Raw genomic sequence first — 27,767 nt, forward strand, 5'->3', positions numbered from 1 at the left:
GAAAAAGTGAGGACTTAAAGATAAAAACAAAAAGATATGAGGGATGATGATATGGGAAAAACGACAGAGGATAGTAAAGGAGTGTAAAGTCAGAGAGGAGTGCTTTTTACCTCATAGAGAGCTATTATATTAGCGTAGGCCAGGTCAAAACATTACAGATGCTTGACTTCGATTTCCATTCATTATTTAGCTAAGTAGTCCCTGTAACAATTTATGGTCCTTTAGATAAATTGACTGCCATAAAGTTGACTCCGTTCAACTTCATTACACAAAATACATCACCACCACAACCTATATTCTTCAATGCTAATGCACTGACATTAAAACAGGAGCATATGGTGTTTGTTTTTTTTACACTTATATCATCTCTCTTTCATTTTTTGCTTCCAGCAAAGACTAAACAACTGGCACTAACTTCCACAGGTGAAACACACAGCAGATGGTGCTGATGAAATGTTAGAACACAGTCTGTAGTGCAACATCTATATTCCACTGTCATCAACTCACAGATAAGTCGTATTTAGTCTCCCCAGGTGTGAAGCAACAACACCGAAAGCTAATTGTCCCTAATCCCTTGACAATTATGAAGATGTAAGAAAAACAAAATGCCTGGCAGATATGATGGGTTAATCAATTAGATTGTAGCTATGGCAACAAGCTGTCAGCCTTAATTGGATATTCCGGGCCCTTTGAGTCAAATTGATCGAGGCTGGTAGCATCCCAAGGTCCTAATTTAGTTGGTGAGATACTGTTAAATGTAATTTAAAGGTACAGGGAAAGGTTGGATCAATTTCACATGCTGTCCTTTGAAAATAAAAAAAAACAAGTGTGTCCAAGAGAAGAAAATAATACTGGTCAAGACCTCGGTTAAGTGAGCGTTATCATTTTTTTATACAGTACAAAATACAAAGCACAGCAAAGGCTATACAAATTTTGATCCAGGACAAATGCAGATGATAGAGGAATCATTAATGCATATCTATTGAGCATTGAGCTGCTTATGAAGCATTTCAAAACCACAGACTTCCAGAGAGTATCACAGCAGTGGTAGAGGAGCAATCAGAACCATATTAGAAAGCATTATGGCTGTTATCATCTTTTTTGCCCCCAAAATTCGAGAGTTGGAAAAAAAAAAAGACGTTATAGAAGTGACAGAAGTTGCAGTTCCTCTAGGTGCCACTTGAGTCAATCCCAACAGACTCCTGCATTGAAGTACTTAACTTTAGAGCGAGTTTCACATTCTAATAACTCATCTCAGTTAGGGCGTGCCGGCTCTGACTGGCAGGAGACCAGATATAGTGAGGCCGATCAGGCCTTACTTCCACTATCCTGAATCATTAAACTGAACTTCAAGTTACTGTGAGTGCTCTTGGAGCCTTTTAGAGCGTTTTTAATGGATTATCTTACTAACAATATAGTTTGTTGTCTGGTAAAGGCCATCCGAGACGTTTGTGCTTCACTTTTATTCAATGATATTCTAGTATTTAGTCATCCAGGTCATGATAGTCTAAGAAGCTTGGAAAGTTTGGAAAGCTGTGCTGCCAGTGCAGTTTTGAGATCCCTTCCCAGATGCCTCAACCCCAACTCACATCGTGTGTCAGGTGACCTTAATAGATCACATGATAAGGCCAGGCAAGGTCTCACAATGGTTTCACCTGAAACCATTTTTACACCTTGGCTCCTAAGGGATAATCCAGACTAGGGTTTAAACACCATTTGGTTTTACTTCTCGAACGAGAGTAAAACATCTCCAAGAAACTTAAAGAAGTCCAGTTGCCTTCTTTCCAAACTCCTTAGACATTCTAGTATTTTACTAGTCTCCTACAAAGTAGATAATGTATGTGTATTTGTATTGGAACTGTTTTGTTTAGGAATGTAGCATGCTAACTAAGATAGCAAGTACTAGCCGATAATGTAGCACGCCACCCTTCCATCCATGTAACGTAACTCTCAAAGGTCCAGCATAACTTCTGTCATGCTTGGGAATAGAGTCCAAGAACATTGGGTAAGGTCATGGCAGCTATGTTCATCTTTTATACTGTCTATGTTTTTTTGTTTGTTTGTTTTGTTGTGTTTTTCCTGAGCCACAATTGACCATATTTAGACAAGAAAGTAAAGTTTTCAACTATTTCTTGCTAGTCTGGTTAGTATGTGGATATAAATTGTATAGATGCATCTGAGATCACTCCACTAATATAGCAACTTGTAAAAACACTTTAACATGCTGCAGAATTGACACAGTCAAACATTATATATGAGATAAGTGAATTTTAAATGCTTCACAAGACAAAAATACAATGAAAAGGTCCACTTCAATAACTGGCAAACGAACCCTAGCAACAGTTAGGTCTAAGATGTATAACAGTTTAAATAGATGAGTTTTATTAAAAAGTCAAACTAATTACTGTCATGGACTGAAAAATGCTTTTGTGCTTCTTTTTTTTCCCTCTTCCAAGGCCTCTGAATTGTCCTCGCAGCCTTTCAATAACCTGCGTGAGGTGAACACGGTTCAGGAACACTTCTGTCTGTTGGGCTCAGACAAATGAGCCATAAAACCAGCCAGTATAGGTTAGGTATGAGGGCAGAACAGGCATCAGAAGTCAGAAAGACAAAGCTTTTCTAAAGTTGAAACTAAACAGGGTCATTCGTGACCGTGTACCAACACAGACTGCTAACTCTGAATCAAGTATTGTGGGTGGAGGATGTTTGATTATAATAGATCAGCTGTGATGTTGTTCCAGAGGCTGTCCCAAAGAGAAATGAAGATAAACAGACTGTTTCTGTGTGTTTTCCTGGGCCGCTGTGCAAGAAGTCAAGCTGTACCTAATTTTGCAAACAGTGTACATTTTGCATTTTATGATTCCATCTTAAGAATTGTGTCACCATGACAAAAGACGCAAGGGAAAACCTTCTCTTCCACTTAACTGATTTCCTATAAATTGCCAAAAGATCATAAGATTAAACTTACCTTTAGGGCTTCGGAGCGGTTAGCCAGCAGTCTCTCTATGTTCCCAGCAGCCGTTGCCACCAGCCCCTGCGCATTGTTGGACTCCACTCTGAAGTGCTTTCTGTGTTTATGATATATCTAAGACAGTCACAATAAAAATTCTGGGTCAGAAACAACGTAACATCTGTCTATTTTCTATTCACAGACAGATGTAGTGTAACTAAAATTAAGAACGTTACTCTGCATTATTGCCCATCTTCTATATTTCATCAGCCTCACTGACCAAAGCACAGTGATTTAGAAAAGAAAAAAGCCTTATGTAACTGTACCATTTACTCTGCTATGGAATATGTCCCAGCAAGAGTAATAAAAAAGCACAAATGCCAAACAGCCAATTATTTAGAAGCCTAAAGAGATTTCACTGTCCAACATTCAAAACACAGAGCTGAGGCATGTTCATGTAGGCACTCAGTGAAAGACTGGTATTAAAAATGATACTATTAAATGTTTGATTCGGATTGTACTAATACATTGTTTTATATTTGGAATTTGTGTATGTATAAATACATTTGAATTGAACATATTAATGCTAGTGATTACTATAGCTTTGGGGTGTTTTGAAAGCTGAAAATGAAATTTCCGCACTCGTGTGCATAAGCTGATACCAGCATTTGAGGTTGTAATTTACATGAGTCAGCATAACTGTTCAGGCAGCATTGTAACACCCCTTTTCAACTCCCCCCGTTTTGCACATTAATCTCATTCAGCTGCCCATAAGACTTCCAAATACATTTAATTCTTGTTTGGAGTGATACGCCATCCCAGAACATCAAATGAAAATAGGTTTTGTAATGATTTTTGCCATGTTTTAAGGCTGAATGCTTTTATTCTCAAATGGATCCAAAGTAGCACATGCATTATATCAATCAATGTGGATCTAAAAAGCTTCTTCTCCTTCTCATATGTTTGTGTTTTTGAGTGTTTAAGTGTCTGCGTGTGTGTAGGAGCTGTAGCTATCACAGTAGAGAAGTGAAGTTAATCTCATGTGAGTGTGTACAGTGTGCTGGTGAAATGAAATGATGCAGATGCAGCGTTATGTCTAATGAGAGACTACTATATGAAGACTGGTGATGTGTTGTGACACCTGAGGTCGTGCAGAGAGAGCTAATGAGACTAAGAGTATTAAGTGACAGAAATTACACATAATATTTTGTTCTCGTCCTGTAAATATGGATTTGAATAGATATAAATTTATTTATAGAAATCGTTTGTGCACAGTTGGTGCAAACTGTAAAAACAATAATGATTTATTAAGCACAGTGTCAGTACTGGTATTTGGGGTGTATGATAGGTATATGATACCTATGTGTGAGACATGAAAAACTTCAGTTTTGTTAGATATTTATTAGTCTGGGTTAACCCCCATTCAATCTATATTGTGGGATGAACATAGTAGCTATGGCACAAGATTTTCAGAAAATTTGGCCTTGACTTTGAGGTTGAGATCACTGAGATTTGAACTCATCTGAGATGTTTAGTAGATACAAGTATTGTATGAATTTGAAAATGTATTTGTCGCTTTGTTCTTGAGTCACTGCATTCACAAACGTATGTGTCGCCTCCATCACCCATCAAAAAAAGCAGGCAGAGAATTAGTAGGACTCTTTGTGTTGGCTGTGTGGATGCTCTTAAATCTTTGCTCTGATCAAAAACATCAACCAAGAGCGTTGCACCCCTTTATCCACAAATAAGGAGAACTCACTCATATTTCAGTTCACATTTGAAATCTTACTTGGCGTATATGCATGACAGGCAGTCTTACCTCTATTAGGTCCTGCATGCCAGTGGCTGTGTCTGTTAAAGCGATCAAATCTTTTTGCATTTGGTCCACCCATTCCTTTATCCTGTGAACAGAAAAAGAAAGTAGCTGATCATTCCTTGGCTAATAGAAAGTCTAAAAAATGTTTTATTCATTTTGAATGCAGCCATTGCAATCATATGACCTAAGGTGGCCTTTATTGTTTACTATATCAATACCTATGCTAGATTATCTATATAGATCCACTGGAGGGGAAGCGTGATATAATAAGTGTTAGACAAGATAATGCATTACTCTACTCCACAAGAGCTGTGCATTAAGGCAAGACCTATTCAAAGTTGGCAGCATGAGAGTATCACATCCTCAGGGGTGAGATGCTGGTTAATGTATTCTTCTGATGTGAAAAAGGACAGAAAGAGAAGAAAGACATAAAAGAGCAAGACAGAGACAGATGAGCATTTATTAGGCTTTAGATTTATGTAACTTCAAAACACATCAGAACACATCTGAGATTTCGTTGTTCAATTCGAAAATAAATTATTCATTTTATTATTTACTTATTTATCAGCCTTGTTGCATTTTAACACATCAGTACAGTCAGTAATATGCTATGAGATCTACTTTAAGTGATGCCTTCTTTGTCCATGAATTCAGTATGTCTACACAGTTGGAAGGAAAATGAATGCCCTCCAAGATAGCTATCACCATTTTAAAGTTACTGGTTTCTTGGTTTCCATTAGAGCAACAGCTGCTAGTCGCTGATAGCAGATAATGATAGAGGGTCAGCACACATGACTAGAATAGAATAGAATAGAATAGTCCTTTATTGTCATTGTACATGTACATGTTCACACATCCTAATGAATTAATTTAAAAATAAGACAATATGCTATAATCACCTGGAAGCAGCCTTCAAGATGATTTAGATTTTACTTGTAGGATTTATGACTGCATGGACTCAATGCTTCGGTCAAAGCAAGGTTCACTGAGCACATTAAGCAGAGTTTGTGAGCCCAGCTGTCCACAAGGAAGAAGGGGTGGGGCATAGCAACAGGTGACTAATGGGGAAACCGTGAGCATGTGTGGATGTGTGTACTGTAGCTGTGCTCTATAAAGTAGACTTATTGGTCCATTTTTTTCAACAAGAGTTAAACTTAGTCTTGAACAGCTACACAAAATGTCATCTTCAAAGCATGATTTCACTCATAATTATTTATCCTTTGGAAAAATTATCACTTTTTTTAGTGAACAGTATATTTGAATTAAATCTAAGTGTGAAGCATTGAAAGTTGCAGGGTGAGTTTAGAGCTTTTTTGTGTAAGGGCAATAAACAATAAAATATGGTCCTGAGAAATGATCTAACTACAGTAGCTGGGTAGCTGGGAATTAAAGTGACCATTTCCCTTTTGTGTCTGCTGCTCCTTAGACCCTTTTTATGATAGATTGTAGCATCATGTACTAAAACGAACTGCTAATGTCTCATTCTGCCTTTTTTGTAAGCAGTCTGATTTTTATTTAAAAATCACCAGAGTAACTGCTAAAAGTAAAAATAGTGTTCTGATTAGTTACATCCATAAACAAACATTCTCCTCTTATCAGATTTTTTTCCTGATCCCATTGCTATAATAAAAGAAATGGTGAAAACGGTTGTGAAAAAAAAAAGGGAGAAACCATCTAAAAAGGGTCAGTGAGCTGTGCAATGCCACGCAGCCTGTTGCCTGCAAGGCCACGAGAAGGAGGAACCACATGCAACTGAGCCAAGTGTGAGACCTGCTGGGACTGCAAGACTTTTGGCTCTTAAACTTGTCTCACTGGGCAGTTATTTTATGACAGGCAGTTATTGAAGCCCTTTTTTTCTGCCCAATTTCTAGTCTGAGTAGTTTGAGTACTACTGATCTGTTTTAGCAATGTCGCCAGACAAGTTTGTGAGTTATGGGAAATGCAGAACCCCACATTGCTCTTGGGTATATGACATTTAGCCTGCTTCACCGGACTTAAAGCCACAGTAGAGTACAGTGAAGTTTGTGTGAAACACATGTCTTTAATATGCAGAAGAGGGGTAATGGATATATTGGAAAAAAATGGTAAATGGCCTGCATTTGTATAGTGCTTTACTTGGTCCCTAAGGACCTCAAAGCGCTTTACACGTTCAGTCATCCACCCATTCACACACACATTCACACACTGGTGACGGCAAGCTACATTGTAGCCACAGGAACAAAGGATGTTAAAGTAAAGCTGCATGGCAGAACAAAAACAGGAAAACCTCAGAGGAGATTGATTGATATAGTGAAGGAGGACATGCAAAGATTTGGTGTGACAGAAGAGGACTCTAGTGATAGACTGAGATGGAGGCAGATAACCCGCTTCTTCTATGGTAACCCTAGAAGAAGAAGAAGGAAAAAGAAGAAGAAGGAAAAGTACCTTAAATGGAAAAGAAAGTCTGACGAAACAGTTAATTAAAAAAAAAACTTTTTTCTTGTGTCACAGGTAAAAAAAACACTTCTATGATACACCTACGCTTCCTCAATTATAGCTTTTCCACCAATCATCCTCGCTCCTCTGTCCTTTAGATGCAACTTTGACATGATGCTAAGATTGATTTACGGCTCAGAGGCAAGATGACAAAGGACAGAATAGATGAGGAGGTAATGAAGTCAATGTTCCTTCCCAGTGAAGAGAGAAAAGAAAAAGGAGAAACTATGATAGAAAACCTAAACTGGAGCAGAAGAAAACTGGATTCCAGTGGAAGAAAACAAAAATTAACAGGAGGGTTACTGATTAGATGATTGATCACAAGTAATCACAAAGGCAGATAAAGACAAGAAGTAAAGAAAGAAAAAAAAGAGGGGACTAGTGAAGCACTGACAGTGATGCTTGCCCTCACGATGACTCCGACCTCTGTTCAGCGTCAGAACCAGCTGTCTCTCAGCAGCACAAATGAGCTGAGGGGGCAGCAGCTGGACAAACGGACTTCAACAGGCAAACTGACAGTAAAAGTTTACTAGATAAAAGTTGGCTTCATGTCAGCTTATACTGACTTCCCTGGACTTTAAACATGCTCACACTTTGAGCCTGGAACAGTTTTATACTCGTTAGACACGAAATGAGAAGCTCTCGAACCATCTCACTTGTTTATGATAGTGAAATGTGACTCAGTGCACATACGGTACAGATCATCCCAGGTTCACTGAATTTAGACAGTTAGGGACACACTTGGTTGGAGTTTAGACAAACAGGTCATCTGAGGGCTCCCGCTCCAACTCTGAAAGGATGACATTAAAATTTCATCACGTTTTTTCCACGTCCTCAGCTGTATGCATAAGTGTGCCAATGAGTTAAACGGTGTGAAATTAAATGAGGTGCTAGCCAGCGATGTCAATATTGCTACAACAGAAGGATAGCGCAGCAGAAACTATAGTGTGTATGTCACAAAGCATGACACTTCCTCACTACTAAATGAGCTGCTCCCTTGACGAAAATGATGTGTCTTAATTTGTGCTTTACCCCTGTGACCATGAGGAAAGTGGTAGCCTCACAGCCACAGGGGAAAGTAGCCCATCCCCCCTTTTCTTTTAGCCTCCATTGCTCTAATGATTGCCTCTCTTAGGCCATTTGTCATGTATACGTGTGTTTATGCGTGCGTACGTCCTTGTGTGTGTGTCCAGGTTCATTTGAAACCAGAGAAAAGTGGGTTGTACAGAGGTTAGATGGGAGTTGCCAGGGTCAAAGGTCAGCAGGAAAAGCATAGACCATTTCAAGAAGCTTTTAATGTAATGAAATTGATGAAATTGACACATTTATGCCTGCGCATTTTGAGTGATGGACCAAAGGATGACAAAACCCTTACTAGTGAAATTGATTAAAAAAAAATTTTTTTAAACTACAATAAAGTTGTTTTTTTTTAAAAAGGTAAAAAAAAAAAAAAAAAAAAAAAAAAAAAAAAGAAAGGAAAAGGGAGGTGAAAAAACATCATTTTCAACATCCTGACTCACCATAACAAGCTTAATGAAGGCCAAGTAGCCTCGCTGAGCCAGTTAAGAGTAGACTGTCATATTCAAGGGTTGAATGCTGGGAAGTGGACACAATCCCAGAATAGAGAACACGACTCAGCATGAAAGCACAGCTGCCTTACTTCTGACCACTTTATCCCCTCTGGCTTAGCTATGTGTGACTGCTGAGGAAATTTGTGCTCTTCTCTCTCCCATTTGTACACTTCAAAACCACAACCTCAAGCTGTTAGGTGCTGTGCAGCAATCAGCTTGAGGTTTCATACCCTTTTATAACCGATAATGAGGTTTCATACACAAGTGTAGTGGGGTTCATACATTAAGAGAAGATAAATGTGATTCTATGCTAAAAAATAGTAAATATAATGCAGCAAGGATTATTGTTCTTCAGTAAGTTAGCATTGTTCAGCTTCCATTGACAAAATTTTAATGGGATTTCTTTTTACAGGTGTTTTTATTTTTACTGCAGAAAATAAGGTATGATTAGCAAATCGTCTTAGGAATAATAGCTTCAAAATTCACATCTGGGGTATTTATATACATACGTCATGTCGAGACCATAAACATATCTAAAGCTTTTATTAACTACAGGCTTTACAACCATTAAAAGTTTTTATTTCTGAGGTTTAAGACTTATGTCTGTAATCCTCCGTTAAAGCCACTTGTCATGAAATAAGTACTAATTAATTAAAAGTGCAACTGTCAACTAAAATTGACATTTTAATGATAATTTCACTCTGGAACTTGGATTTTAATGTCAGGCTTTTGGCCATCATTCCGTTAAGAAGTGAATGCGGGCAGTGAGACATGCCAAGAAAAAGTTGGAGGAGGAAATGCAAAAGTCAACCTTTTATAATTAAAACGTCTTTAGTAATCCTGTAAACAGAAGTTGTTTTTTTAGACTTTTGACTTTCAACTTCTTAGCAAATCCATAATTCCAAATCAAATGCACAGACTCTAGCAGTGACTGCATTACTTCTTCATGGCATAAATTTAAGTGTAGATTCAACAAGGTGCTGGAAACATTGCTCCAAGATTTTTCTCCGTAGAAAAATAAAAGCTTCACATAAAAGCTTCACACATTCACTGTTGATTTAACTGCACATACATGTAATGCGAATCTCTTGTTCCACCACATCCCAAAGGTGCTTTGTTGGATTGAAATCTGGTGACTGTGAAGGCCATTTGAGTAAAGTGAACTGATCGTTATGTTCTGGAAAGTAGTTTGAGATGATTTGTGACACGGCACGTTACCCTTCTGGAAGCAGCTATCAGAAGATTGGTAGACTGTGGTCATAAAGGGATGGACATGCACGGGTAGGGCCCAAAGTGTGCCAAGAAAATATCCCCTACACCATTACATGATTAGCAGCCTGACCTGTTGATAGAATGAAAGATGGATCCATGCTTTCCTGTTGCCTAGATTGAATTCTGACTGCCATCTGAAGGAGGCCACAGAAATCAAAGACTCGGCAGTGTTTTTCCAGTCTTTCATTGCCATATTTCATTGAACCCATGTCACGTGCTGCCTCAGTTTCCTGTTCTTAGCAGACAGGAGTGGAAACTGGTGTGTTTTCTACTGCTATATATTTAATTAGGTTCCTGTTGTCTTCCTATTAGCTATAAGCAGTCTAGCCACTCTCGTCTGACCTCTGGCATCAACAAGGCATTTTTAACCCAGAGAACTGCCAGGCACTGGATATTTTCTCTTTTTCAGACCATTCTCTATAAACCACAGAGACGGTTGTGTGGACAGAAATCGCTGTAGGTGAGGAGTTTCTGAAATACTTAGATAAGGACCATTCTGAAAGATCCTACAATGGCAAATAAATTACCCCGGGGAGAGATATTGAGGAGACTGTTGTCTTCAAAGGTAGTTTACTTAGAAAGATGGTTACTGGGCCAAGGGTAACTGGAAATCAACATAAGTAAAGATCGGATATAAGCGGACTGACTGGGGCTAACTCCTGCCCCCTAGACAGGAAGTGGTATTTTCAATATGCTTTAACAACATGAACACATTTTTTAGATAAATGTCTCAAACTGTCCTTGAATACGACTTTGTTTCTACTTTTCAAATAGTGAAGCCCCATCATTCAGAGTTTACATGAAAAGCACACAGAATTTTTCAACGGGTGTGGAGTTTGTAATCCAGCATTAAAAGACGGTTCCCAGATGGAGTTCAGTAGAAGGACTTCCTCCCAGTATTTTTCTCCTATCTGTACTTTTATACCAAATGTATTTCTACATCTTTATGAGGAAGCAGCAAGGGATTTTTAAATAAATACCCCACAGACTGTATTCTTATGTTTTTTGCTGTCAAAGCGTTTGAAGAGTTTGTCATTAAACACTTTTTTTTTCACATCTCACTGGTTAGCAGGCACTAGCAGTTCGATGGCAGCCAAGTCTTCTCATCTCACTTGAAATCTATTGTATTAATAGTCCAATTTCATGCAGCATGAAGTAAATCTAGGAAAAAGCACATCCGTTTCTTTGTTTTCAAACATGACCTTACATTGTCATTCAGCACTAGGGGTTTTCAAGTACGCCCAAATCATTTCCAAGCCTTATTGCTAGACTTTTTGTTTTCTTTCCTTCTGTTTTACTCACAGAGAAAAAAAGCAAACAAATCTGACACCCAGAGCCGAGTGAAAATCTAGAATATTGATTAAGCATTGTTGGACGTCATCCTTACTGAATCACTGAAAAATCAGCCTCACACCACCTCAGAGGCCCAGCATGCTCGTGTGCAAGCAGCGCACAAGAATCCAGGGCTCAATATCCAATCTCAGAATTTCCACTCCAGCGCCCTCTTGCCTTGTAAACATCCTCATGTTTTTATACTCTGAAGCCAGTCTGCAGATCCACATCTGATCTCTTAATTCCATCAAAACTGTCACGGAAAAAGCATCCAAAAGCAAACCCCCTCCCTCCTTAAGTCCCATCAAGTTGAGTTATGGTTTCCAAGAGTGGGCGACAGTTTGAAAGCTAAAATCCTCCTCTAATAGTAGTAATTTGGGCTTCTAATCTGTTCTTAGAGAAGAACAAGCCTGATACTATTACTGGAAGCTGAGAACATGCACAAAAAGGATAGGGATGTTTGAGGATGCCAGAATGGATGTAATTGAGCCATTGGGGGATAGTGCATCTAATAAGCAGCAAGCTTGACAGAGCATTGGAGAAGACAAACAGTCACTTTCTGCCCCTCTTCCTGTCTTTTTCTTCGTGCCTTTCCCTCCTTTCTTACATGGGCTTTATCCCTCTGGTGTAAAGCTACCACTAATGGCTTAGTATACTATTTCTGCTTGGGTCTTTCCTCTTAATTCACTTTATTTTGTCTTTCTCCCTCCAGCAGTGACACTGCTGTCTGTCTGTTTGTTGTGTCTAATTTTGCAAATTAGGACTTCATATAGTGAAAGCTTACATTTCCATCACATAACCTACCTATTGCTTCCTTACCAAGTTTAAATGAACTCGGAGTGCTAGAACTTTCCTTCCTCTGCCCCTCCCCCAGCTGGTTTTCCTCCTCCTACATGTAGCACAACAAAGTACAAAGGAGACAAGTGATGATATCTTCTCCTTTATTGAGGTCAATAACACCATAATTGCAGGCTTTGTAAATGTCTCTCGGCCTCATTATCCTCTATGGTAGGACGTTATTGATGCTTCAGCCTCTCCTCTATATTTTCCTCTTAGCGAGTCATGCAGAGCGTTTTAGCCTAGCCCCCTGCCTAGCTCTGAAGAGCTCTGTTTAAGTAAAGCCTTGACAGTATTTATTTTTTGTGCTCTATCAAGCACTTACGTGAGGGTAATTACAGTTGCGGAAGAGCTGACTTGACATTGCATGAGATAACTTTGAAATGATGGGGCAATGCTGGTGGGCAGTCGTGCATGGAGAGACAAGGTGTAGGTTACAGGAAGTTGATTCCACTGGGACTGGTTTTATAGGTGAACTTGAATATTGAATTATATTGTTATGCTAAACTGAACTTCTGAGCAACACTTCAGGTGTTTACTTAGCTTTGAATGGCAGGATTTGTGGGATGTTGCTTCATGTTTTAACTGTGTGGGGCTTCCTGGTCAAAGACAATTACATAATAATCAGATAATTTGAGCACCAAAAGAACCACAAGGTATATTTACAGAAATCTTTCAAGTTCTTTTTCAGTTATTCATTTCTTTAGCACAGCTTAATTTTAATGCCTTGTGTAACACTTTTGGATGTCACAGAAAAAATAAATTAATGATGCTCAAAGTAAGATGATAGTGTCTTCCGAGTTTCTGTGAAATTAACTAGAGAAAAAAACCCATAAGATGTCCAAGAATTACAGCTGTCACAGAAGATGAGCTCAAAGTGACAGCCTGAGAAATGGTCCCCAAAAAGGACACTTTTGCAGGAGAGAGCATACATTTGTTATAGTTTTTTGGGGGGCGTTGGTTTCTTTGTTTGTGTTTTTTTGAGGCTGTGGCTTTTCTAAATGTTTTGACTGGAAGATCACATATCAGTGTAAACTGATATACTGTATATCAATAGATAGATAATGATCCAAAGACATTATTCCAGATTCTCAAACCTAAGGACTGACTCTTGACAAAACTGTGACTGTCAATCAAATTAATCAAAATATTTAAATATGTTATATAGGCTCAGGTTTGACATTTTATTAGAAATAAATATATAGAACATTGTAGCTGGTCCCTTATTTCCCAAGTGGTGGCACAGGAAATGGATGAGAATGTCAAGAATTTCAGCAAAGAAGCATTTCCTGGCGCAACCCTCAATTTATCCAGGCTTGGGACTGGCACACTTCTTTTAGTTAAAAAAGATCACCCTAGTAGCTGGACATTACTGTAGAGCAGGGGAAAAAACATTAAAAAGTTATGTACATGTACATCGCAGCTATTTGACTAGACGATTACGTCCTCTGCTAATACCTTTGCCCAACCTCCACCTCTCAACTACTTTTTAAAAAAAAAAATCCTTTTAGTTTTTCAGCAAATACAGATTGCCTTCATGGCTTTCTGCCAGACAGGCACTCGAAAACGACGGTAATCAATACAATACAATACAATACAATTTTATTTATATAGCACATTTAAAAAACCACAGGTATGCCAAAGTGCTTCACAGAATGAGTTAAGAGCAATAATAAATACAAATATAAAGCACAAAATACAAATAAAATATACTAACAGGCGGGTGACATAACTAACCAATAATACACCAGGCATAGTAGGCACAATCAGTATATTTTAACCAATGCACGATCTTTGCCCCAATCCTTACCAAATAGTTTTGTTGCCTAAACTGCAGGAAAACTTCTCCCGTTAGCTCAGATACCTCCACCTGTTGGCAGAGAAATCTTTCTTCTTCTTCTTTTGTCCCTAGCTGGTGGCTGGCAAGGGAGGTTGTTCACAAAGCCAATACATCGCTGTGGGTGCCGTAGGGTTTCCATCTTGGTCAACGATGCACTTCCAGGCCTTGTGGTCTCCTGCCTTCACCTTTGCTTGCTCGAGGGTTAGACGTCCTTGTCTAAGGTTGTCTTCAATTTGCTTGATCCAAGTCTGCTTGGGCGCGTCACGCTTGATTCTCCAGTGGGCGGGTTGCTGCTGCATCAAAAGGCGATGATTTCTCATGCGGCAGATGTGGCCAAACCATTGCAGTCATCGCTTCCTAATCAGCTCTTCCACTGGGCCTGCTGGTGACATTGACTACGTATCACGCTGCTGATGATCACAGAGGGATCGCAGCGCATTTGGAAGACCTCAAGCTTGTTGAGGTCATGATTGAGGATCTCCGACCCATAGGGAAGAATGGGCAATACCGGTGTGCGGTACAGGCGAATTTTGGTGGTAAGGGTGACGTTTGTTTTCTTCCAGATGTACCATCGGAGGGAGGTGAAAGCTGCCGCTGTTTGACCAATTCTTGAATGTATTTCCGCTGTTGATACCCAGTAGCGTTTTTTGATATGGGCGACATGGGCGGTTGCCCAGGGTGGCATCGTGGTGGGGGCGGCATCACGGGCATCGGCAAAAAAGTTGCTCGTACTCATACTCTCCCGACATCATGCCAGCACATTTTGGAGATGTCATAGGCACCGATTGGTTTTCTATCGCACATTTGCTGGGAGTAAGGGCGGGGGATTCTTTGACTGGCTGGAGTGGCATCTAATAATCTACCCGCAAAATAAAACAAAATAAAAACAAACCAACAAACAGGAAAACACCAGACATTATGATACAGGCTTATAATTTGCATCGAAGATTTTTCGAAATTCTATACGTGAAAAGTGAGTGCGAGAGCCCTCGGTGGCGAGACAACGAGGCTCCAGTTACAGCAGTGCAAGTAAACAAACAATAAATATAAGAAGAGTAAGAATATAAATATACACTTTAGGACTAGGGGTAAAGGGATCAATAACAATGTATAATTTACAGTTTAATGATTTAAAGTCTCACACAACCTGTCGAAAGGGCAGGGGGGCCAGGTGCTTCCAAATAGAGCACATTTCATTCATAATGTTGTCAATCCAAGCCCATTATGTATTCATGATTTGAATCCTGGGTTGTGCAAAATCCCAGAAATAAATCCAAGACAAAGTGAATCTGTGAACCAAGGTGTAGATCTATTAGGTTATAAGATAAGATAAGATAACCTTTATTAGTCCCACACGTGGGAAATTTGTTTTGTCACAGCAGGAAGTGGACAGTGCAAAAGTTATGACGCAAAAATTAGAATACAATAAGAATAAATACAGTACACAGCTGTACAGAATAGAATAAAATAATATACTATATACAGTAGAATAAAATAGAATAAAAATATACAATAAGATAAAAATAGAATACAAATGCTATATACAACTGAGTAAAAATACAACGATGCCAGAAAGGATTATTGCACTTAGTGTTATTGCACATGTGTGGATGTGTGTGTTTGTTCAGTTAAAGTCTTTGTTGTGGAGTCTGACAGCAGTGGGGAGGAAAGACCTGCGAAATCTCTCCGTCCCACACCGTGGGTGCCGCAGTCTCCCACTGAAGGAGCTGCTCAGTGCTGTCACAGTCTGCTGCATGGGGTGGGAGACGTTGTCCAACAGGGATGACAGCTTAGCCGCCATTCTCCTGTCACTCACCACCTCCACTGGGTCCAGAGGGCATCCTAGAACAGAGCTGGCCCTTCGGATCACCCTGTTCAGTCTCTTCCTGTCCCCAGCAGAGATGCTGCTGCCCCAGCAGACCACACCATAAAAGATAGCAGAAGCCACCACAGAGTCATAGAAGGTCTTCAGGAGTGGGCCCTCCACCCCAAACGACCTGAGTCTCCGCAGCAGGTACAACCTGCTCTGCCCTTTCCTGTAGAGGGCGTCTGAGTTATGAGTCCAGTCCAGTCTGTTGTTCAGATGAACACCAAGGTACCTTGGTGTTATGTCGTGGTGATCCACGGGTTGGGGGATAGGTGTTCATACTGGAGTGCAAAATTAAAACCAATGGAAGATGGACAAGAAATGTTCAAAGCCATCAGGTGCTCAGTTTAGAAAAAAGAGAAAAGAAGAGGAGGCTAAACGAGCAAAAGATGCAGGTAAGCAGATGTGTCATTGGATAATGACAGGTCATGTATCCTGAAACAATCAGAATCAGAATACTTTATAATCCCTAAGGAAATTATGTGGGTTACAGTTGCTCCAAGAAGAATCTGAAAAATAGTAACAGTAACAGACTACACTCCAAACAATAAATTATGTTACAGATTTTACACATTTAAGAAACAGCACTAATATATACAGAGTCCAGCTCCATCCCCACAACATTACTGGCCTTGTGGGTCAGTTTACAGTATGTAGAGCCAAATACTGTCAATAGGGCTTCTGCAATGTTCTGAAGACAGTTAAACTTGTCAGGTAGTGATGTCCAGCAGGTGAAAATGCAAGCTCCATGAACACGCACAGCTATGGATTCCAGCTGCTTCGATGTTGCATTAACTGGCATTAACTCAGCCATTTAATGCAAGACAAATCTAGCTGCTCATACATACACCTGAAAATCCCAAAAATGCATTGTGAATTCTGTCTCGAGTCTATGGATGTATCCGTGCATTTCCGTGGTGCTGATGCTGATGCTGAGCGGACAGCTCCTGAAGCATTTGAAGTGTCGAAATGTGGAAAGCTAACAACATCCCTCTCACCGGTAGGCTAAGTTATTTTTAGCCAATTACAAGTTGAATCTGATAGTTGGGGTTGTTAGCTAAGATACCGTCATTAAGACGCGGCACAACTAATGTGTCAATGCGAGCTATTTGCGATGTGCACCGCCATTTATTTTTTAATGTACCTTCTCAGATTAATTCACTGCAGGTTGTGCCCAGGGCTGGACTGGGACAAAAAACTCGTCCCGGACATTTTGACTAAAGACCGGCCCACCAGGTATTAAAGCCATAAAGCCTTTGAATGAAAACTAACGCTGTTGTGACAGTGATGTACACGGTCTTGTTGGTATATGTATGATTTCTATACATTTTACATCAGATAAAAACTTTGGTTCTAAGCTTCATATAATTATTTAATAACAGCCAGACATTTTAAATGAGAATAAGAAAGTATTTCTTTGTGCCCCCCTTTCCCTGTTAATGCCCTACCTGGCCCCCTGGCAAAACTTTGCTAGACCCGCCCTTGCACAGTTACCAGCTGTCAGCTACGTAGAAAAGGTTCCTGGTGTAAGTTGTCTCTCAGGAACAGTTCATAACTTCCCTTCAACTAATTCATGTCACCTAAAAGGTAAACCTGTTTCTCCAGCACGTGTTCAGCTCTGATGATTCAGTAAGGACATCTCCTGGTTTCAGTAGCAACAGGAGAGGGAGGGTGAGAGAATGAGAGAAGAAGAGGCAGCTGTGCAGCGTAAAGACAGAATAACTCCAGCTTTCTGTCTTTTTCCATTCTAGCTGAAGTCCGGGACAAACTGCGTTCCTTTTCAGCTCAATACGAAACGCGTAATATTTTCTCTGAATGCGGGACGATTCCGTTTTTTTACGGGACGGTTGGCAACTCTACTAACTAACCTTATGGATAAAATAAAGTTCACTATCAGTAACATCATAGCACCCACCCAGCTGTATAGAAACTCCGTCATGCTAGCTAGCACGCAGTACGAGTTATTGTAACTGACTGTAAAAAGTCAGCACAACGAAAATAAACTCCACCTAAACTTGGTTTATATCTGACCCAGATAGGCTGCAGGTCATAACTTCTTACCTGAAGTTCAGTTCACCTGACACTCGGACCGGCGGTTGCCTCGGGTCTCTCCTCTTGCCTCCCCTTTCTCTCATCCGCCTGCTGGCCTCCACCACTTGCTAATGTGACTGAATCTGTGGAAGCTACGCCATAGCCACCACCAAACAACTGAGTTATTTTTACACACCGGCCAGCACCTGGCCAATCCACCACCTTTCATTTTTTGTACCGTTACAAAAAAAATAAAAAAATCATCGGCCCATAAAGACGAAAAATCACCATCGGCCCACCGGGCAAATGCCCGATATGCCCGATAGCCAGTCCAGCTATCGTCGTGCCATCAGTTAACCCTTCGCGTGCCACAGCTGGCACGCGTGCCTAGGGTTGCCGACCCCTGGCATAGAGGATAGCACTGACCACAACAGAGATACAACAAGATAACATTAATTAGTAGGGATAGCAAAAACTTCTGTTTATGTTTGTTAGCCACTTGGCTATGATAGTAAACAGTACACACTGATGTAGCTTACTGAATCTTTTGAACAGTGTTCGCCCAGGGCACCAAACAGACTAGGACCGCCACTGTTGATGCCACTTTATTTTCTTGCAGAGAAATAACTGAGTCTTGTGGAAGAAGGAATAAATAGGTAGTTAAGAGCAATATCCATTCATTTGCTTAACCGCTTATCTAACTTAGGGCTACCTGTCTAAAAAGCCATTATTGTGGTGTATTGAAGTGTTCTTATTTCTACATTTAGTTGTTTTAATTCTTTTTTCTCATCCATAAATCGACTGTGCTACAAAAAACAACCTTCCTCCCTTCACTCATCTATTTACAGGAAATACAAGGTAACAAATTCCGACTGGGCCATTTGGTTATCTGAGCACTGCTCTGTTTGTCTCTGACAGCATGAGACTGCCACAGGGGAACTGGGGTCAGACTTTTTTCCCTACCCTTGCCCACGTTTGACCTCACACTCTGAAGCACGACGAGCTGGGACTGACTCTCTGTCCTCTTAGCCAATAGTCGACCTCCTCCCCACCATCCATGTCAAACGCCGTGTATTTAACAGCTTCCATTGTATAACCTCTCCCTGCAGGTGTCTCAACACATTAAATCAGAGAAAGCAGAATTGTTGTGACACCTGAAAGTGTCTGTACTTGCTGCAGAGAAATTTCACCTACTGGTGAGATACCAGCACTGTGTAAAGAAAAACAGCAGTAACTCAATTAAGATTACGCTTCCTGTGTGCACTTTTTAAAAGGTTTGCCATCAGACATACTTGTGTCTAAATTTTAAAAAAAAAAGACTTCTTTGGTGAATTTACCAAGAGCACAACACTATATCCACATTCTGAATGTACAACCAGTTTGAATCACTGTCAACTCGGACATACTCTCACTGCACGTCCGAGTCAAAGCCACCGTCACAATATACCACCTTGACTCACATTGTCACCTTGATAAGCCTCTTGATCCATAAGACACAGCACTTAACGTAAAGATGAACAGGGCTGGTAGAAATTGATTCACATCTCTTGTATCAATATCACAATGGTTTCTTTTATTATTGTACATTTTTGGCCACAGTAAGCATGTAGTGGAAATCTAATTTCATGACATTATGTACAATCTTTCATCCTTTAGTCTTTGAAAACAAAGCTATAACAAAAGTTTTTATTCTTTTGAACTATTTCAGTGCATTTACTCTTCCTCTTACTCATCCTCACCCCTCCAGCTGTCTTTCCCCGTGCGACATGTCATTTTGAACTCTGCTCAGATGACTAAACCTCCACATCTCTGTCACCTTCACACTTTCTGAGCAAACTCCCTACCCAGCCATCCATACATCAGACCCTACCCTTCAGCCTCACTACACATACAGACTATCTTGGATGGACGATGTGTATAAATAGAGATTTGAAAGCCCCCTCTAGCCACAATGTCCAATTAACGTCATTCTAAACGCCTACACAAGCAGACTAGTGTTAGTGCTACACTGAGTACTAGTCTCCCCTGACAGCTACACACAGTGCCAGTGTTGGTGTCTGAGGACCGCTGCTCTTATGTCTCAATGCAGCTCCATTAAGGGGCTCGAGAGGCACCATCACAAGCCATCATGGGCCTCGCTCAAAATATAACACATCAGATGGGCTTACAGTGTGTTTTATCCACTTAAAGCTACTAGTGCTACTAGTGCGTTATTATAATAACTTACTGAGTCGTTAACCACAGCTCTAAATATTTATAGGAAACACTTAATGAACTCTCACAAATTAAAATTCTTCATAAGGCAGTGATACTTTTTCTTTCTGTCAAATTGTTTAATTAAATGATTATGTTGCTCATGATCATGTTGCTTTCTTGTGCCGTGTATCAAGCTTGATGACACATTTCTGGCTCATGCAAATACAGACAGAACAGACAAGAGAAGCCACAGGGTATGATGTTCAACTTTCAGTCACAAACAGCCTCTCTCTTCAAACATCTGCCGCTTTCACACTGCTCTTCTGTATCTTTGCCGCTATATTACTTGACTAACTTTTGATAGCTTCCCTGAAATATCCTAAATTTCTGCCTTGAACTGTAGTGCCCTTGCTTTCTGTTTCAACATACAGATGTGCTTCCTGTACCAAAGAGGGCTGCTATCCCAACAGCTGTTAACTATTCCCAGGGTTTCCCAGGCAACGGTGCAATGGAAAATTCTTGGGATTTTTCATGTGAGCTTTTTTTCCTCCCCACATTTCTTCTTCACGTAAGTTGGAAGTGTTAATGTACCATATGTGTATGTATGTGTGTCTTTTTCCTTACAAATCCAAGTCAGACCTTAAGGAAAACTCACGCAGAAGAACGCTCAAAACTTCTGCTGAGGGGAGGGCGATTTATGGGAAGCCCCCTGCCACTCTACGCCTCTCTATCTTTACCTATACAGCTGTGTCAGGACACTTAACACCCCCGTCCCCAAAGACAGAGGTCCTGGATAAATATAGTCAGAGCTCAGACTGGGGCAAAGGAAAATGAGTGAGTAGATGAGAAGAAAAAACACAAATGAGTGAGAAATTAAAGGGTGAGGTGTATAAAAAAAAAAAAAAAAAAGCAAAAGAAATGTGAAAGAGTCAAGGAAAATAAAGTGAGTAAATAGCAAACGTTATTCGCGGTCAAAGATTTTGCACTGTTGCATGTTTATGTGTAACAGATATTACCCCGTCAGCTGCCTGATTCTGAGCGTGCCTCCTGAAATATACCTGCTGGCACTAACTCCCTTACAGCCAAGACGAAGTCACAGCCAAGGAAACCCTAGACGGCCCCGAGCAGATTATTTCCATCTGCTGCTCACTACATTCGATTCATCCTTTTCAAATCTCTCCCGTATTATCAGTGTCATAATCCAAGTTAGATTTGACACTGGAATGAAATTTGAAGGGAAATCTAATTTAATGAATGCATTTGTCTTTGTTTTGTTTTGTTTTTTCATTAGATGAGACATTCTTAATCGCCCAGTCTTTGCCAAAGCACGAAAGAAGAAAGGCTCTACGGCTCTGTGACTCAATCAGCAAACAAAGCCCACAGCCTTTTGACTAAAATAAAGCAGAATTTATAAAAATAAAAATCATAAAGTAATAATGTTTTGGACACAGGGGCTATGGCTAGCATGATTCTCCAGGGTTACAAGTTTTTTGAGCCTGCTCTTCAGCTCAGTGATGATGTAATGGAAATTTGCATGTAAAAGTATTAACACGTTTTCTTTGCTGCAAGGCAAAAACTCAACTAATTGTATTATTAGAGCAGATTAAAGCCATGATTATTGTCTTTATCAGCATATTAGACTTTGTTTTTGCTCCTGCAACCTATTCCATTTTATGACTGAGCTGTTCAGCAGCAGTGACACCAAGCACCTGGGATCTAGAGGAAGTCTGGCAGTGAACTAAGGTGCACACGTCTGGCGTCTTCTAGAAACTGAGCCATCATTACAGGCCACTGTTGGTGCCAGCCTACTGGGATGATTGAGTGTCGAGTCAAACCTCAAGGAAACTATGCCTGATTAATAAAGGGGGGGGGGAACTTATGAAGAAAACTAGTAAAGGATAATCATAGCCTAACAAATTCAAACTAAAAGCACTTTTAAAGAACTGACTAATATTTCAGATCCTATTAAATCTTATATATACATCCCACATCTGCTCATGTTAGAAGGCATCATCTCCCTTACCACTCAGCTAATCGATGAACTAAAAATTTACACAGAAGATGAAATTAATAATAATTGAGTGTTTAATTTCCAAGTAATTAAGTGTAAAAACCAGCAAAATTTCCCCAGCTTACACTGCAAATACATTGTACCTTTATGGATGTAGGCGTTATTATTAAAGTCCTTTTCTTCAACTTTGATTTTAGCATTTCGGCTATTGTTGTCTTAAATAAACCAGATTTGAACAGGAGGGTTGAGTACAAAGTTATCAGCTAACATCATAAAACTAGGCCGGCATGGTGCAACCATAAACAAACAGCATGTGTCCAATGCACAGACACTTGCTAATGCAGTACACAGTAATAAATAATACACAAATCATCAAAATCTGAGCACAGATTTTCCTTTTTCTTTTTTTTTGTGCAGGCTGTTAATGCCAGACTGTATATACAAGATGGACATAGCCATTGGGACGCCACTCACTGGTTTGGCTGCATTTACAAACAGTATGGGTGTAAGAGAGAGAAAGACAGATTTCAGCTAATTAGTGCTAAGGAACAGACTAAAGAAGAAATGCTCAAATGTCTGTCCTAAAAACGAAATAAAATTAAACAAAACACACAGTTATGTTAAAAATGCTCAGTTGAAAGGGTTGAAAGGTGTGGTTCGTTGGCTTAAATCACTGGAAGTGACGCCTCTAGTGGCTACAGAAGCGCCTTTGTTGGCATCTGTCTGCCACTGAAAGAAAAGCAATGACCATAATAAGCAGTATCACTAGGTGAGTTCTATAAGATTTCATTGCTTTATTGTGAATTAGACAGATACCAAGGCACTTTTTGTGCCAGCAAAGACAAAGATATGTTTGTTCCTAGGAACTTTGATGCTCCTATGCTGGCTTGAAAAAAAACCCTACAAATCCCCGAACCTAAAAACAAAAATTGTATCTTTACAATTTGTTTTCAATATGAACTGGTAATAAATGTTGAACTAGTCCTTTAAGTTCACAGAGGGCTCAATGTGAAGCTTGCTTTCACTTTAAGTGTGGTTTTATATACTTATATATATGTACATGATTTATATCTTGCTGCTTTCTTTTGATATCAAGCATTTCCTCACATTATGCCAACTAATTGCCAGAGATGAGGCCACAAACACAAGACGCATGGCGCTTTAGCTGGTTGAGCATGAAATCTAGTTAGCTTTAAAAAAAAAAAAAAAGCAAGTGAGAGTGGTAGAAACAGAGCAGAGGGTGACAGAAAGTGTGGAAATTAGTAGGATGAAGATAAAACAAGCTATATGTGTCAGTGACCAGGGTAGAAGCCAGGAACAAGCATATGATCAAGCTTTAGATCAGAAGGGAACGTTAGCACAATGAAATGGCACATAGCAGCAAAACATTTGGACATTTTCTGTGTATTTGGCTGCAAGTGTGGTAACAGTCAGCTGCACGTTGGCAGGATTTATGTAGCAAAATGTCCATATATTATATATGTTTGTAATCAATAAGGCCAAGTAGTCTGGATTTTCATCTTGTCTCCTTTTCTCTTTATCTCCATCATGTCTTTTTATCGTTCCTGATCTAACAGTGTGTTTGAATGGTGCAGAGATCTCTGGGGCACAGTCTATGACATCAGACTTTGCATTTCAGATTTGATGATGTTAATCATCTGCCTTTTGGCAACAAAACAAGCCGAGAGGGGAGAGCTAAAGAGACACATAGGGAGAAGACGGCCAGAGGAAGAACGAGACGGAAACAGAGCGATGAGAAACAGAGTGAGAAGGCGTGGAGGGGGGGCTGAGAGGAGGAGAGGGGACATGAAGATCTGAGAACAGACAGATGCTGGCATGTGAGGTTAGAGATGGAGCCTAGAGATACAGTCACACTTCGAGTCCATGAGATAGGGAGGAGAAGGAAGGAGTGAAGGAAGCAAGGAATAAAGGGGAAAAAGGAAAGTAACACAGAAAGAAATAATAGTATAGAAAGTGTATGTAGTCATAAACACTGAGCTACTTAAGAACCACATTTCTGAATTTCTTTAATTAAGGGAAACGGGCTGGGTCGGTCTCTCCATCGTTGCCCTTCTACTTTCTCTGTTTTGCTCTGTGACTTTCACCTTGAGGAGTCGACGTGAAGCTTGTCACTCAAAATCACTGTCACTACAACAGTATACAAACACTGGCTGAAATTGCTCACAGTGAAACAGCAAGAATTAAAAGAAGCTGTGCACTGACTGATGCTTTTTTTTTTTTTATTACTGGTGGCTAGGAATATGTTTTTAAGAAGGCGCATTACAACTGTGGGTTTATAGTTTGACTCTGGCGTGCTTTCTTCTGAAATAAATACTCATATTTGCAAAATAAAAGAGTGAACATGCACCCGCGAGTGAACGTCCACACCAACATGAATATCATGTACACAACCCACAGATCAATCCACTTAGTGCCCGTGAAATATAGGGAGTAGGCTGGCCACTCTGCGAGTCTGACATCACCATATTGAGCCATTAGGCTAAGTGCCATCATAGCTCATCATCTCTCTAGGACTGAACTTGGGCTGCATTTAAAACCAAAACCTGTAGTCCTGGCTCCTTTAGAACCATCTGGAATATCTTAAACCTGTTGATTAAGTGTGAGGTTCAGCATGTCAGCCGAACAGGCTTGCACTCCTACACTTTTGCTTAATTTGGGCTGCGGACAGATCATCTGTTACATCTATTAATGCTGCAGTGCAAATATGGAAGGTCAAATTTAGACAGAGCCAGAGATAGCTTGACTGTGCAAGCGATATCTCTACTTGATGGCATGGGTTTGTAAACCGAGTTAACATCTTGCAGGGCAAACAGAGTTTTCCACACTGAGCTGAAGTACTGGTCTGCATGCTGGAAATCACAAGAAACTAAACTTTTAAGGAAGGTTTGAGACAACTTTATCACCAATTGCCTAATCAATGCAAGGTGATATTGAAATGTGTCCAGCAAAATAGGGAACTAATATTTTATTTGGAAAACCAATCATCATTTGTATTATCTACTAATCAAGTAACCGTCATGATGAATACATTTACCATTATTCATCAATATTATCAGCAGAAGACGAAAATATCAATATTCTGGATAAATAATGGATTAACTGTCATTTTACCCGTCAATAACCAACTGCTGTCAAAAAAGGCAAACTGAGGAGTATGCTTTCTATATGCTTTCCTATTTACAGTTCAAACTTCATGCATTGTAAACAAATGTGATTCATTACAGCAATCTACACATATAGCCAAATGTCAGAACTATCTGTGGACATGGTTAAGAGAAAGTTCAGACCTTAGTCTCCCTTCTTGGGATGATTCATGTGACAGTCCGCCATATGTCACACTGCTGCAGGCTGGCAATAAATGGGAAGCAGCTTTTAATATCATATTTCACAAAGTTAAAGTAACGGACAAAGCCCGTGTACAATCCTCATCATCAGTTGGCAAGAAGGAGGACTGTTCTGCTTCCGAGAGAATTTCCCACAAAGTGCGCGTTCACAAACTTAATGTAAGCTTTAGAAGCATATTTAGCACCACGTTTCTCTTTAAGTGATTACCAGGCTGCTTTGCATCTACCGTATATCTCCGAACATGCCATATAATGACACAGGTTCAGAAAAAAGAGCCACATAAAAATTTCTATGATACAACACCGTATTACTTTAAAAAGCCAACAGGCTGTTTTCAGCTGTACAGTACTCACATCTGCGATGTTGGGAATTGCCCGCTCGACTCAGACGAAACGGTCGCCAAGAGTAGGAATAGACAAAGTGAGTAATCCATATCTTTGTTAATTTCCCTAAAGCAGGATTCAGCAGATGAACAAAAAAAAAATGGAGAAAAAAAGAAGAAGAATTGCCCACAAATCCAAAGCGCCACTCGTATTTCTCAAACCAAACGCCTCACACCGCCATCGGTGCGCGTTTGGAAACAAATCTCATCCGATAGCTATGTTCTCCCCACCGATGGAGTTGAAGGAGTGTGTTCTTTTTTGGGAGGGGGGTGTAGCGTGTGTATCTGTGTGTGTGTGAGAGAGAGACACTCTTAAGTGAGTGTTTCAAACTGGAATAGGCTGTTAGAGCAAATCTCAAGCGTGTGTCCAAAAGATTTATAAAATAAATAAAATAAAAAAAAACAGGAGAAAAGGGGAGGGCGCATTTACAGTAGAGCTCAAGCTCGGCCGGCAGAGCGGTGCCACTCCGCACACTGCAAAAAACATCGTTGGTTCGCGGGTTTGAACACGAGGGGTGGAAGTGTGTTTGAGTGATTGTGATGATTTCACCCAAGTTTTGCATGGCTCGGAAAAAAAAACCTCGCAGTTTATTTCGAAAGTCTTTTAGAAATCTTTACACAAATGGGAAAAGTCAATCTATGCGTAGACATGTACACGTGACCTAATTTAAGATTTTAGGTAACTTAAAAAAAATCAGAATACACAACCCTTAATGGCACTTTTTTCCCATGTTTTTTTTGCAGTGTGTGTGGTCTCTTATGTTTGTGTTGCTGAGGCGCAAATGGGTTTCCGGGCGCCCTTCACGTCACCCAGCAACAGTTATTTACGGCACACTGGCCTTATCAAACATGGGAGATTCTAACAACACTGCAGCCCGTGTCTTTAGATTTAAGTTTTCCTCTGATAACCTTAAAGCCCGATATGACCTCGAGCTGATCATCATCATAAGTCACACATTCCACTGACTGTGCGTCTATATTATCCTTCCTACAATGATCTTCTTCCTCACAGAGCTGACTTTTGAATGTTTTTTCATGTGCATTCTTGTAAACAACAAAGTCAGGTGACTTCCAGGGCAACTTTGCTCTTGTCTGGTCACATGCGTTGCTTAAAGCATTTCAGGCCCACAACCCAGTTGTAGTCCATGTCAGATTCAGTCAAGCATCTCAAAAAATAAATAAAATAATACACTCTTCCCGTCCAATAAAAGCTCTCCGTTTTATTATGTGTATCATGATGAACCTTCATTTAATTTTCAATAGCGCAGTGCCTCTTTTTTATGCAGAAATGTGATAATAAATTCCACTGGCTCCAAGGGCTGTGGCAAACTTAATATGGAGTGACATTTCCCTTTGCTGGGACAATCAGCAAGGTAAATACCAGAAGCATATACTGTATTTTCTAACGGGTTTGTCTTGAAAGCCCCTTGTCAGATGCAAAACTAATCTTTCACTAATTTGCTTCAAGCTCCTCCATTATTACAACCCCCCAAAGATAATTCTTTTCTTTTTTTGGCTTGAATTTTTGTCTGCTTGTTTTTGTGTGCATGGATGTCTGCATGCAGATGAGCTGTGTGGGTCACAATAGACAAACAAGGCAAAGTGTTGCCCACCTGCTACGTGAATCCCACAAATAGATATGCTGTGCAAATAGCTGTCTATGCCCCCCCTCTCAGGTTTCACTATAGCTCATATAAAAGCTGTTCCTTTGGGACCTCTTGCCTGGCATGGCTCTGAGGTGGGGGATTGAAGTGTATTTACCGAGCAATGGCGAAGAGGAGGGGCCGGTTTGGAAAGAGTGTTGACCATATGGAGAGAGGA

At 40.1% G+C, this 27,767-nt stretch overlaps 1 protein-coding gene across 2 annotated transcripts in view; it reads right to left on the reverse strand.

The window, feature by feature from the left end:
* cacna2d1a (calcium channel, voltage-dependent, alpha 2/delta subunit 1a) overlaps positions 1-26,501 on the reverse strand; it is a 108,065-nt gene extending 81,564 nt beyond the window's left edge. The window contains exons 1-3 of one of the 2 annotated variants that reach the window (XM_085251165.1): positions 25,918-26,501; positions 4,770-4,851; positions 2,969-3,085 (exon numbers count right to left, since the gene is read on the reverse strand). In XM_085251165.1, coding sequence (XP_085107291.1) covers positions 2,969-3,085; positions 4,770-4,851; positions 25,918-25,997 — 279 coding nt within the window. In that variant the 5' untranslated portion in view covers positions 25,998-26,501. The remainder of the gene's footprint in view (positions 1-2,968; positions 3,086-4,769; positions 4,852-25,917) is intronic. The other variant, XM_085251164.1, reaches the window with a different exon arrangement.
* Positions 26,502-27,767: the final 1,266 nt, after the last annotated feature.

This window comes from Mchenga conophoros, linkage group LG17 (genome assembly GCF_057382185.1).
Source record: "Mchenga conophoros isolate Kocher_MC1m ecotype Shallow Benthic linkage group LG17, M_conophoros_male_GT1.1, whole genome shotgun sequence".
Lineage (NCBI taxonomy): Eukaryota > Metazoa > Chordata > Actinopteri > Cichliformes > Cichlidae > Mchenga > Mchenga conophoros.